Source organism: Trichophyton rubrum (assembly GCF_000151425.1).
Source record: "Trichophyton rubrum CBS 118892 genomic scaffold supercont2.7, whole genome shotgun sequence".
NCBI classification, from domain to species: Eukaryota; Fungi; Ascomycota; class Eurotiomycetes; order Onygenales; family Arthrodermataceae; genus Trichophyton; species Trichophyton rubrum.
Genome location: NW_003456422.1, coordinates 1,002,880 through 1,015,733, shown reverse-complemented (window position 1 = coordinate 1,015,733; position 12,854 = coordinate 1,002,880). Strand labels below are relative to the sequence as shown.

At 47.7% G+C, this 12,854-nt stretch overlaps 5 protein-coding genes across 5 annotated transcripts; 3 read left to right on the top strand and 2 right to left on the bottom strand.

The window, feature by feature from the left end:
• Nucleotides 1-1,576: 1,576 nt before the first annotated feature.
• Nucleotides 1,577-2,816, top strand: TERG_06355 (uncharacterized protein; the record flags this gene model as incomplete). Its single annotated transcript, XM_003233315.1, has 2 exons — nucleotides 1,577-1,748; nucleotides 1,822-2,816. 2 exons carry the CDS (start codon nucleotides 1,577-1,579, stop codon nucleotides 2,814-2,816), a joined length of 1,167 nt encoding a protein of 388 aa, XP_003233363.1.
• A 678-nt stretch (nucleotides 2,817-3,494) lies between these two features.
• On the bottom strand, nucleotides 3,495-4,178 carry TERG_08902 (uncharacterized protein; the record flags this gene model as incomplete). Its single annotated transcript, XM_047749019.1, has 7 exons — nucleotides 3,495-3,530; nucleotides 3,604-3,624; nucleotides 3,690-3,707; nucleotides 3,768-3,827; nucleotides 3,897-3,984; nucleotides 4,068-4,083; nucleotides 4,169-4,178. The coding sequence occupies 7 exons, from the start codon at nucleotides 4,176-4,178 to the stop codon at nucleotides 3,495-3,497; spliced, it is 249 nt and encodes an 82-aa protein (XP_047604589.1).
• An 885-nt stretch (nucleotides 4,179-5,063) lies between these two features.
• On the bottom strand, nucleotides 5,064-6,531 carry TERG_06354 (uncharacterized protein; the record flags this gene model as incomplete). The annotated part of the gene is made up of 5 exons (XM_003233313.1): nucleotides 5,064-5,165; nucleotides 5,236-5,612; nucleotides 5,691-6,115; nucleotides 6,231-6,446; nucleotides 6,512-6,531. The coding sequence occupies 5 exons, from the start codon at nucleotides 6,529-6,531 to the stop codon at nucleotides 5,064-5,066; spliced, it is 1,140 nt and encodes a 379-aa protein (XP_003233361.1).
• A 357-nt stretch (nucleotides 6,532-6,888) lies between these two features.
• Nucleotides 6,889-7,796, top strand: TERG_06353 (ribosomal protein L11). Its single transcript, XM_047748603.1, has 2 exons — nucleotides 6,889-7,200; nucleotides 7,264-7,796. The coding sequence occupies exons 1-2, from the start codon at nucleotides 7,072-7,074 to the stop codon at nucleotides 7,594-7,596; spliced, it is 462 nt and encodes a 153-aa protein (XP_047604588.1). The 5' UTR covers nucleotides 6,889-7,071; the 3' UTR covers nucleotides 7,597-7,796.
• A 353-nt stretch (nucleotides 7,797-8,149) lies between these two features.
• On the top strand, nucleotides 8,150-11,144 carry TERG_06352 (HAL protein kinase; the record flags this gene model as incomplete). Its single annotated transcript, XM_003233311.2, has 3 exons — nucleotides 8,150-8,975; nucleotides 9,071-10,421; nucleotides 10,489-11,144. Exons 1-3 carry the CDS (start codon nucleotides 8,700-8,702, stop codon nucleotides 11,142-11,144), a joined length of 2,283 nt encoding a protein of 760 aa, XP_003233359.1. The 5' UTR covers nucleotides 8,150-8,699.
• Between the last annotated feature and the right edge of the window lie 1,710 nt (nucleotides 11,145-12,854).

The following is a 12,854-nucleotide window of genomic DNA, read 5'->3' as shown; positions in this document are numbered from 1 at the left end:
CTGCATCTTGCTTTAACTCGCCTTTAATTGAAGTGAGTTCGTTCCATCTAGATATCTGTCTTTATCCACCGCAGATCGGCTGCCGTGCTCCATATTCTCCGTATAGCAGTCATCCAACCCACCACCCAAACTACATGGCTTCACTCCAGGTTCCCACTCCTACACCCTCTTAGAAGCGCCCAACTGGCCGTTAATAGGCTAGATCGAGCGAGACGAAGCCAGACGTTACGTGTTTCGAGGCTCAGCACCTCAAACGGCCAGCCTGGCTGCCTGTGTCCAAGACCAACCTGTCAAGTCCCCCTGGCCTGTCCACTTAGTACAGCATAACGACTGTCTGCTTACCAGGAAAGGCCTATCGGCTTCATCTATAGTTAGTCCAACAGATCCTTGACGCCCTGCCCCCAACGTGGCCCGACGGAAGCAGAGTACAGAACTACACGGAGGTGTGGTAGGTGTGGATGGCCCGGAGTACTGCGAACAGAGTACGTCGGACGCGTAAGTACACAGAGATGGATGGGCTTAGTTACGTCTTGAGGCGAATGCAACTCGTTGCTAATCGCATCTTCTCGGATCGACTCCTTAAGGGTGCCTGCCTACGCCGTGCAGACCTGATATCATATCTCAGCTGATCCCCCGCCATCGAGCAGGAATCCCGGCGCCCCTTCGTCATCACCAGCGGCACAGAAGCACCAGGAAGCGAACCTCAAACACGAAAAGCTCCTGATCGGCTGCTCAGGCTCAAGGGAGGAGAAAGCCAAGATTGCGTTTCAGGCCTCCTGTGGCATCGGGACGGGCATTTTTCGCCCTCTCTTCCCTGTCGTTTTTGCGCTGCTGCTTGTTGCTTTTTCCGCGTCCAAGGGTGGTGGAGTGACAACGCCAGCATCTCCCTCCTACCGTCTTCCATCGTTTGACGATAGCTCGTCCACGCAGAGCGGGTCTGATTCGGCTGCTGCTGACGCTAGACGATGGGGACGGATGTCGGTTATTTAATTCACTGGCATCAACTGCGGGATCCCGGCCAAGCGAGCTCACGAGTGGACCTGCTAGCCCGTTCGCCAGACATGGACGGGACCCTGGACGGGCGAGTGAGAGGCTGAACAAGGGATCTCTCTATAACGCTTACTTTATATATACCATCAGGTTGGTGCGCTCGACTCCATTTGGCCGTTCTCTTTTCTTCGTTTCTTTTTCTCCCTTTTTTCACTTCTACTAGATTATTTTCTTCTTCCTTGTCCCTCTCTTCATGGGCAGCATCCCCCTCGCTGAAAAGGATGCGAGAACCTGGAAGCCATATCCGATGCTCTGGACTTTTCATACCCCTTGAAGGAATTCTCTGCTTATTTGCCCGTTAAATGCCTCTCTTTTACCTCTTGTTTTTAATAATGGATAACTAGTTTTCAGCATACCTTCCTTTTTTTTTTCTTTTCCTTTCCTTCTCGTCTGCCTGGATGCAAATATCAGCTCTCGCAACATTAAACACCACATTTAACGGACCTTCGTGAATACTGAATACTACTATTGTTCAGGGACACGTTAACTAGTTAACTGATTTGTCTCATCATCAGATACATCAGAAATGAGGCGCCACTCAAAGAGCCGGGAACCCCGCCCAGCTCCATCTACTTCGAAAGATGGCCTCTCTTCTATGTTTTCTCGAGTCCCGCTCCTTCATGGCGTTTCTACGGTAGAGGAGTCTCTGCAGAACTTGACAATGGGTGATCATATCCCGGGGCTTCTTATTCCAGTTGGTATGTCCCATTGAACTGTGTAAAAAGGCGATGGTGACCCGCCGTGTTTTCGGGCTAACGTTTAGAATGCTAGCTTTCCTTTCTTCTCTAAGGACTAATCTACAAATATCTACTTTTCCGGATGATGCAAGCTATAACCCTTACTCTCCTTATGGTATCTCCATAGAGAACGGTCTTGACGCATCATGCACTCCCCTTTATGGTTCATCAGGGAGCCAGGAAGGCTTGCATTCACTACCAGCCGTCCAGAGACTGGCACGAAGAAACTCTAGGGCCACAAATCCTTCATGCGTTGATTCAGCTGGTACCCTACCTACCGAATGCCATCTCGCCGTATACCCTACGCAGTCCGAGGAAGAAATTACATCTGCCCTTGGGCTAATCTCAGAGAGTGTCTCTCAGCAACGAATACTGGCCGTCAGAGCAATCATTTCACACCCCGCAGTGATTGCGGCTGGAATACTATTTTTCTTATCGAGTTCTAAATTTATTTACTCGGGTTCGCCCGCTGACCTTATCCTAATCCTCAGCGTCTGGACGTTGAGCCTCCTTGTTCTGATCCTGGTGATCCGCTTTATGGTCAAGGGATATATGGTCCCAATCCGGCAGACTCGGGATATTAAGTGGCTTTCTCAAGACTCTGTTCATGGCCTATCACATAGACGCGATGAGGTATTCGTTGCTCGGGACCCCAACACTGGCAACGGCGATGAAGGTGGAGATATCATTGGTGTCCTTGTTATGAGGACCTGTAAGACTGTTACCGACGCCAGTACACCGGGTGTACGACCACGGTCAGCCAGACGGAAGAGCTCTGCTAGATGGACGGGCATAATCCGTGCATGGACGGTTAGACAGTCCGCTAGAACAAACGGAGTGGGCACAAGGCTACTAGAAGCAGCCACTGCTAATTGCCGACTTCGGACCCTGGATGGTCCCATGTTTGCTGACGATCATGCCCATTCGAAGCGCTTTCTACCAGGGATATTTAATATCGGTTTTGATAAGCAAGATGCATGGGCACGGAGCTTTCTGAAGCATACTATTATGAAGGAAAGGAACAAGTAACGCTGTATATTTTTCTTCCTTTTTCTTTCTATTTTATATCTCCTGTCTTGATGGTGTGGGATTCTCATTATCTTTCCTTATACATTCGCTGGCTAGGCTCTACTCTGGTTTCCATGTTGAATTCGTTGTATACCCTCGTTCGTTAGTCACACTTATTGAATTGCCGCTACTACTGCCATTCGTTCATATTGCATGCGCGATGCCTGTCTTAACAGCCATTAACTAGTTATCAATAACCAGCCCACCCAGTCAACTGAGATAGAAACTTGAATACTCGGCCACATGCTGTCCCTTAAGTACAATACAACTGCACTCGCCTTTACAACATCTACTCTGTCGAAATGTAGTTATTCAAGTTGACCACTATATTGACGCGCGTTCATGCACTGGATGCAGACCATCCAAGAGAACATTGCAAAGTGGACCAAAATCGGCAAGAATGATCAAATCGGCTTCAAGGATCTCTGCGGGTCAAGCCGCTCGGCCGTTGGCCAGGATTTTCATAGTTATCCCTGTTGGATGCATGCCTAACTCACTAGCTAACTCTCTCCCCTTGTAGAACAAACCATGCTCCATCGACAACCCAACAGGCAGCCCGTCATACAAAGACGTTGGCAAAGTTACAAAAGGAAGATTCTTGGTCAAAATGGGAAGCCGTAGCGGTCAGAAAATAGACGGTTAGTGATTATCAAAACCGTAAACAGTCGTCCCAAGCTACAAACAGAATGATTAGCTCTTCACTCAGGCATATGTATATTATGTGTCTACATAGTAGGGAGCAGCTTACCCTCTTTAGGACGAAAACAATCTAGCCATCGGTACGGTGTTAGCTGCCAATGATAACATAGCCAATACGTCTGAATATAAACTCACATCGGAACTCGTCACTATCTGTAATAAATGTTAGCTACTTTGCCGAGTATTCAAGTAAGAGAGCATAGCGATGCTTACCTTGCGAGTCTTAGCAGGCGTGTCAGTAGATTCTAGGAGCATGACCACTTGTTCCAGTATCTTGTCAGGCGGAGCATGTCAGTAAAAGTCTTTCATATCAAGGGTTATATTAAGCTAGCTCTTCCTTACCGTCTGGAGGCGAGAGACAACAATCTCTCGCACTGTCTTGTAAATCGCCTTTTGTATGCGTACAATGCCCCCACGGCGCGCCAGGCGGCTACAGTTGGGAAACAGGGTCAGCCCCAATATAGAATGGTAGTAAAGTAGCTTTTGAATGAAATGCCGTGAAAGTCCTCATACCGAATTGCAGGCTTAGCTGTAGTAGATACGTTGTTAGTCTTTTTTCTATAGTTATATCCAGTCTGGGAGTTGACAGGTAGGGACTTCTTCGCTGTACTTACTTATGCCCATGATGTTGTCTCGTTTGTTCTTTCTGCAGCCACATTGAGCGATTGGTAAGGCTTCCTTGAAGAGTTGGACCACAATCGAGCTTACCGGTATCTTCTGGGCAAATATTTGGCTGTATGGTTCTTCCTCTTGCTCAGCTTAAGCGGTACCTCCATTCTTGAGCGGCAGAGGCACGATACTAGCTGTGCAATTTCAGGTAGAGATAGAACTGACTTGGAAGGGAACTAGATAGGTGGATTGATGGAGGAATGAATCGGGTATGGAATAGAATATGCGATGCGGTTAGGAAGAGAGTGAAGATGCAGAGAGTTGCTCTGTGTTGTGTTTTTATGTGTTATTCAACCTAGCGTTACTGGGACAATGGACAACAGAAAGCTGGGCCAGCAAAAAGAAGAACACCGATAAGGACCTCTAGCTTTGACTGAGTTCTTTTGAGGATTGGATTGGCTCTTGATGACATGACAGGTATATGTATATTCGTGGCTGCTAGGGTTACTGGTCATAGACTCAGAGAGAGGGAGGACGATTGGCTTCCGAGTGAGTTCTGAGTCCACAGCTGGAGTCGAAAGGAAACACACAGTATGTCCCTGGACCACAAAGCCGGGAACTGGGATTAATGACTATAGATAGGTGTTGATGATATGTACGTGCGTGCGTATATATAAACATATATACGTGATGTAATGCCAGAATTTAGTGGCTATTCCGCCATTGACTCATGACATGCCGGCAAATTTTGGCCATTGAGCGAAGGGACAGAGGGGACATCAAACATATATGTGATAGAGACAAACGAGGGACAGCAGAGTGAAGCAGCAGAACCTTCCGGAGCCACACCTGAACGAACGCCAATCGTAGAAAGAGGATAGAAAGACATGACATATCCCACTAGGAGATAAAGGTAGCCTCCATTAAAAGGGTACCTTCTTCTGTGATCTCCTCGCCATCTCCAACTTTAATCTTGATGGGCAGCTTGTGCGGTGGAATGAACTGTTTGGAAAGGAATGTCAGTTCTGGAGAGACAGACATAGAATAGACTATACAGAAGTCGAAAGCTGACCTGATATACATATGGTCGTGTCCCAGCAACACTGCCGACAAGAGACTTGATCAAGCCTGGTACTTCAGCCATGACATCAATTCGGTCCATTCTCTGGCCCAGGGAACCTTCGATTATAGCTTCGAAGAGTTTACCGTTTGCCGTTTTGCCAGACCAGGTGATCTTTAGAGCAGTTGGTTCAGGCCAGTCATTCTCAGAATCCTGGGTGGCTTCAGTATGAGTTATGGAATTTGGGGCACCGGCATATATAATTTCTCCATCCTTTGCTACGCCACCGACATTCACGACGGTGGAGCCGTATGAAGGAGGCGTCGTGTATTCCATCATGCTAGCAGAGAAGGTGGGTGATTGAAAGTCAACAAAATTCCATCTCGCAGCTATAACGAGAAATCGGATGGTCAAAATTGGTATCCATGAGTTGTAAGAAACGGAATTAAGGGGTGTGGGGAGCATACCAAGGTGATGGGGCTTCATGCCCTGGAGTGCATGGACGAAAAATCCCTTTCCGGCGAAGTCGATTTCTCTTTCGCGGGTAATGATTGAACCTTCAACTTTGCATCGTGGCCAAAAGGCATGTCTCATACTGCCCCATGGATTCATTGGATCGGTTCCGAATGTCGAGATTCCGTCCTTACCTGCGACGAAACCTGGAGCAGTGCGGGTGATGGTAACATTGACTAGACTATCTTCGTTGATAGCCGACTTGATGGTATATGCGGTCCCTTCATCATTGAGAGAGATGGCAACATTGTCGCCGCCAAAAGAGAGCATATCTTCAGCAAAAATATGGTTCTGGACGGGGTCGGAGGCCCATAAGTGAGGTTTCGCTGGATCCTTGGAGAACACTTTGCAATTGAACTGGCAAGTTGTATGGAGGCCACTGGAGTGCAAAATATATCAGCATCTCTACTAAATAATGAAAGAGTAGATAACAAGGGGGGGCAGAGGCTAAGAAAAAGATGCGCTCCGACATCTTCATCGTCGAACAAGCTCACACGACATTGTTGTAGATCAGCTGGAGGGAGGCAACATCTCCGTTATCCGAGAAGAGATAGAAGGTCTGGGTCTCGACGCAAGTCGACTGCATCGCTGCCCATCGTAAATGATCCTTATTCACCTCCGTGTAGGGTATCGTCTTTGCCTGGTCAACCACCGACTGTATAGCCGTGGGCCCATAGATCGGCTCCTGTGTCCCGGCAACGTTGGCCAGGCTGTAAAGTCAACACATCAGCATATGCCATCTATATAGTTGACCACGGAGAGAGATAGTACATACGTCTGTTTAAACCAGTTCATTGTTGAGTCTGTCAGAGGACAGTATTCGACTTGGGGATTGTATCTAGGAGGGGAACCAGCAGGAGGCGCGACCAAAGGCCGAAGCAGAAGAGCGGATGTGGCGGATAAACGATATACCGTACTGGTTGGCCACAGGAGATACCTGCTGTGCGCGTTAGTTACAAGAAGGCACAGCAACACAGATGCAAATGAAACGTCAAAATTTCTTTCAGGCTTCCTTCTGCTTGCTTGCTCCTCGTCGTTTTTCTTCTTGTCGTTGGAAGGACCGCGGCTATCTTACTATTACGCGCGATCCCGGCGGTTACGACCAGGACCTGCGGCTAGCGCTAATATTGCTACTTTTAGTTTAGCGCAAGCTCTGAAGAACTTTTTGATCTTTGACAGGAATCAAGAAGCAGAAGAAGACGCAGAGGAATACGAAGAAGAAGCAAACAATTGACGGTGGCCTGACGACGGAAGATCTCGAAAGAAGGAGAAAAGAGGACGCTGCTCTTTTACTCACTCGGTTTCTGGCTTGTTTTTGCGAGGGCAACCGCAACAATGGCCGCCAAAGCTATACCAAAGGACGTGGTGGTGAAGCTCATCGTGGGCGCCGGGCAGGCCAGTCCCAGCCCTCCAGTTGGCCCGGCGCTGGGAAGTAAAGGCGTGAAGTCGATGGACTTTTGTAAGGTAGGCTGGCTGTTGACTCAATTGCCGTGAATCAGGACTTGCATGTATAACCAGCGAGAGCAGGAATTCAATGCGCGAACCGCACACATCAACGTCGGAACTCCGATACCCGCACGAGTCACCATCCGCCCTGATCGATCCTTTACATTCGACCTCAGAACTCCGGTGACATCCTGGCTTCTCCTGCAAGCGGCCAAGGTTGAACCGAGGAAAGCTCGCATCCGGGGCGGCGAACGACCGGGCCACGAGACAATTGGGAATGTCTCTTTGAAACATGTGTATGAGATTGCAAAGATAAAACAGACTGAGCTTCGACTGTCGGGTTTGAGCCTCCAGGGACTATGTATGAGCATCATAGCCCAGGCAAAGTCCATCGGCATCAAGGTTGTGCCGTGAACGCGATATATTCCTTCACCTCGCGTGGAGATGTTCTAGAAGAACAGAGGAAAGGGGAAGCATTGAGGAACATGTACCGAGGTAATCTACTTTCTGCAAGAGTTCGTCCAGACTGGGCGGCCGGATCGAACGGGTTCTGCGTGGCCATTGCATGGCGTTTTTGCGGGTGGGCAATTCTACTTCTTGGGCTTCTTTCTATATATATTCAGCAGCCTCCCTTTTTTTTTTTTGCAGAGAGCTCCTGGAAATGCCCAGAGAGCAGTGTACAGTATTGCACGGCAGCCACAGTGTATGATAAACCAACGACTTCTTCTCTTCGTCTCTTCTTCTTCTGCTGCTGCCATCGCTCGCTGACTCAGCTACCTCGGCCGCTGCGTTTCTTGGTAGTTTTAAAAACCTTCTCGACTGACTGGAAGACAACAACGTCGTCGGTAAACGTCGAGTCGGGCCAGCAGCAAGTCTCCCGGGGATCAGCTTTCGTCTGCGTCTAGCGGTTCGCGCAGTGTCATCAGAAGACACGAGCCCGGCATATCAAAACTTCTTCCCTCCGAGTTCCGGGAGAAGTTGAGTTTGAACAAGCTTTGCCTGGCCGAAAATCGATTTCAACCGCAACATTTTCTTCGTCGAACCTCGTCCTCGTCTTTTCCTCGCTTCCAAGCACTTCATCTCTCATCTATCATTCTGCTATCACCAACCGATACGGAGTCTTTTGCTTGCTGTCGTCTGCTTGACGCCGCCGTCTCTCCCACCCTGCCGCGATTCGCATGCCTGGCGCACATCCTTCCGACTTCCGTGCCCCTCCTATTTGTTCGCGCCCTCCCTGGCTTGGCCTAGTTGGAAAAGCCCCCCAGCAGGAGCATCCCAGCCTGCGCTGCGCCGAAGGACGCTCGCCGTTGCATCTGCACCAGTAGACGGTCGGATGCGACGCGTTGGGAGGAATGATTCTGTGCCCGCAAGTCCGTCGAGAGAGCTTGCCCTAGGCCCTTCCCAGTTAACAATCTTGCAGCATCACTTCCATATAAAATAAAAGGACAAACGCAGCAGAAACATATCGAGCCAGAAGACCGCCTGAAGCGTGCTCTGAAGAGTACCTCATCGTCATCATGGCTCCGCTTGCTAGTTCAGGTTCGGCGGAGGAGAAGGCCCAGGAGCCAAATACAGTCCGTTTTGCCGCGCAGAACCAGGAGATCGAGCCACCACAGAACTTGCTATCGTCCAGTGGTTCTCCAGATACCATTGTCAAGGGAAATGCTGACCCTACACCTGCGGGCCCAGGTGGTGAATTCATACCATTTGATTCTGCATTCCAGAAATCCAGGCTTCAGGAAACTAGGCTACACAACTTTGCATTTGATCCAGTTTCTCTGCCTGCTTCGAGGGTATGTGACCGATAGATCTTCATTGTTTAGAGGAAAGCTTTGATGATATTTTGATTCAATAATTAAATAGCATTGCTAACTGTACATTTATATAGGTTCCTTCTCAAAATTCAAGTATCCGTGATTTCAACAGATCGATAGCGATATCTCCTCCTCCATCCCAGCCCCAGTCTCCTGCCTTTGGGCCTATCGACTTGCCGGAACACCCAAAAGATGGACATAACCGTGCATTACTAGAGACTACAGAGATGACCCCCGAAGCCTCCTCATCTAGCGAACGACCCTCCAAGCACTATATCAGAAATCAAACCTCCTTTTCTTCATCCCGGCCTTCCTCACCCTCTACAGCACCCTCAACACGCCCAGTTTCAGGACACAGCAATACACCTCCGCCAAAACTATCGAATTTAAACCGTGGAAAGTTTTTCGTCGGTCCCTCGGAAGAGAGCCCTCCAGGAACTCCTAGGTTCGAAGTCAAACGGCCTGCCTCTCCGCTTCTGGGATCAGGCACAATAACCCCTTTAGGGGACGAAAATGACCCATATGCCCGGGACAAGAGACCTCCACAGACCAAAAACTTAGCGAATCTTGATCAGAGGTTCATTTTTGGAGGAGTCGATGCCAAACGTCGTCCACATAAATCACATTCCACCACTTCATTATCAACGCACAACATTCCACGCTCTGCTCATTCATCTGAAGCCAAGGATCATCACCATCATCATAAACATCCCCACCTATTCGGTGGCAAGAAAGATCGACATCATGATGAGAAATTTGATGCCAAACATTCAGGCTCGATGTCTGAACTAAGACGCTTTTTTAGAATAGATCGCAAGCACAAACGTGGAGAATCACCATCTTCTATGAAGTCTTCCCGGTCCTCCATCAAACACGTTCCCTTCCAGTCTACTGCTCCTAGTGTGCCATTTGCCGATGACCACGGCCTGCAATCAAAATACGGAAAGCTAGGTAAAGTTTTGGGCGCAGGTGCTGGAGGCTCCGTCAGGCTGCTCAAGCGTAGCTCAGATGGAGTCACTTTTGCTGTTAAACAGTTCAGGGAAAAACATTCATGGGAATCAGAGAGGGAGTACGCGAAGAAAGTTACAGCGGAGTTTTGCATTGGCTCTACATTACACCACGGAAACATCATCGAGACCCTGGATATTATTCGCGAGAACGGCATTTGGTATGAGGTTATGGAATTTGCACCTTACGATCTTTTTGCCATTGTTATGACCGGGAAAATGACAAGGGAAGAGATTGCTTGCTCGTGGCTTCAGATTGTGAACGGAGTCAGCTATCTCCATAGCATGGGCTTGGCCCATCGAGATCTCAAGCTGGATAATGTCGTTGTCAATGACAAAGGTATTATGAAGCTGATAGATTTCGGTAGCGCTGTTGTATTCAGGTATCCCTTCGAAACAGGGACCGTTCAAGCCACAGGTAAGCTACCACTCCGTTATATCATCCTATAAACAAACAAGACGAAGACCACTAATGAATCATACAGGTGTCGTTGGCTCAGACCCATACTTGGCTCCTGAGGTTTATGATAATAAAAAGTATGACCCTTGTGCAGCAGACATGTGGTCCTTAGCAATAATATTTTGCTGCATGATCCTTCGTCGATTCCCATGGAAACAGCCCAAGGAAGAGGATAATTCGTTCAAACTGTTCATTGCCGAACCCTCTCCCAATACCCCACCACCCGAAGAATTTGGTAACCCTTCTAGAGGTCGGCCGAGATCCGTGGCAGGAGAACCAACCAATAACTTCATGCCTAACGGAAACAAAGGTGACGGCCACCACCATCGCCGTAGATCAGATCACAAAGAATACCCCAAACATGAGCATGTCACCAATGACACTAAGGATGAAACTTCTACGAAGGGGACTGCCAACACAGAGAAGGCGACAGGCCAACGTCAAGAACCTATCAAAGGACCTTGGCGGCTATTACGAGTTCTGCCTAGGGAATCCCGTCTCCTCATCAGTCGTTTACTGAAGCTCGACCCTAAGGAAAGAGCCACCTTACAGGATGTATTGGACAACGAGTGGGTGAGGAGCTGTGAGGTCTGTAGGCAGGAAGAATCCGGCCAGACTATCAATGCCCCCGGACACACCCACATATTAGAGCCTCCTACACCCCCACCCGCTAAGAAATAAGTATTTAATAGATTTTATTGTGAATCACATAAATATTTTGGAGGATTTGGTCCCTTATGACTTGCATTGGTTCGTTTGTCTTCATATTTACTGCTTCCCTTCTCTGATTTTACTTTGTTTCCCCGTCCTGTTTGGGCTTGGGACAGAAAAGTCTGCCTCCTTTTGATATGCAATTATAAATGTGGACAGTTATTTGGTAGGAGTTGGGTCTTTGTCTGTTTCCTGGCCATATTTTCCCCCTTTGGCGTTATACAAAGGAGAAGAGCGTGGATTCTTGATACCTATGGCCTACATAATACTCAGATGCCCTATTGTTTTTTTTTTTTTTTATAATATATATACCTTGATCATAGTCTTATGCCACGGACCCTAATAATTGTAGTTGATTATAGTTGACATTCTTTATTATGTACTGCGCCATGACCCAATATATACACAAACCTATGACTAGTTAAATCATTTGCTGATTTATATGATGCACCACAATATCATTTGCCTACGACGCGACGTCCGATTCAGGTAGTGAATGAGCCAGCGTCGCTCCAGCTACATCTGTGTCAGTGTGTTTTCCATTCATTTGTGGTCTCTGGTCAGCTCCTGTGGTTTCGGCGCTCGCGAGATCAAATCCAACTTTCTTGTTCTTCTCAGCCTCGCCGTCTTCTACAGAAACTGGAATCTTTCGCCTTCCGTTTGCCTTGTACACAAGAACCATATCGTTTCCTGTCTTCCATAGGTGGGTACGTATGGTGGCAAGGGTCATATCCATAGGTATAAGCTACATAGATATCTTGTTAATGTTTTCCATCTCTTTCACTTTTCATACATATTCATTTTAGGTGACCTACTGTATTCTGACAGTATAGCTCGAGATACTCCTCGGGTTTTAGAGCATCCTCACTTAGGGTTTCGGCATTCTGCGGATCAATTCGTTCTGCAACATATGCAAGAATTTTCTTCGCACGAAGCATTCGATTTGCATTGAGGCGAGATGAATTATTCGGAGCGGCCCTGTACTTTATTATTAGTGTGCTCCCCATTGATAATAAGAATTAATGTATCGCAAAGCCAATATGTTCCAGGAGATGCACTTACGTATCAGGTTTAACGACCTCTGGAAGAGAATCCTGATATGGCTTCAAGGAGAATGCGATTTTGGGTATTTCTTTAAAAGGAACAATATTCTTCAAGTAAGGAGTAAGGTATGGCAGTCAGCAATGCATCGTTGAATCAAGAGATGAGGAAATATAACTAAAAATCACTTACACGAAGTAGGAGATCAGCCAGCCAAGTAGGGGCAGCCTTCTCAAATATGTCAATATCTTGACGGACAGTTCCAACAGTACCCCTGTATAGGTCTGCAGCAACGGCTGAATCTGGATTTTCTTCTTGGATAAGGATACCTATATGAGGTGGAATATTCAAAACTGGTGCCTCATTCTCTGGTGTAGGGGTGATTAATGTTTCTATTTCTTTGCAAGGATTTGCCGCCGCATAAGCATCATAATCGGCATGTATCCTGTCGATAACTCCGCGAAAATTTTCATCAAAGGCGCGATCCTTTTCAGAGGATTTATCTGATTCTTCTGTCTTCTCTTCCGCAATTGGCTTTGTTTCCGTAGACGTTTTAGATTTCTTCGGGAACGTCATTTGGAATTTCTTGCCAAAAAGGGTTGTTCCTTTCTTAGATCTCTCTTCCTTTTCTGACTCTAA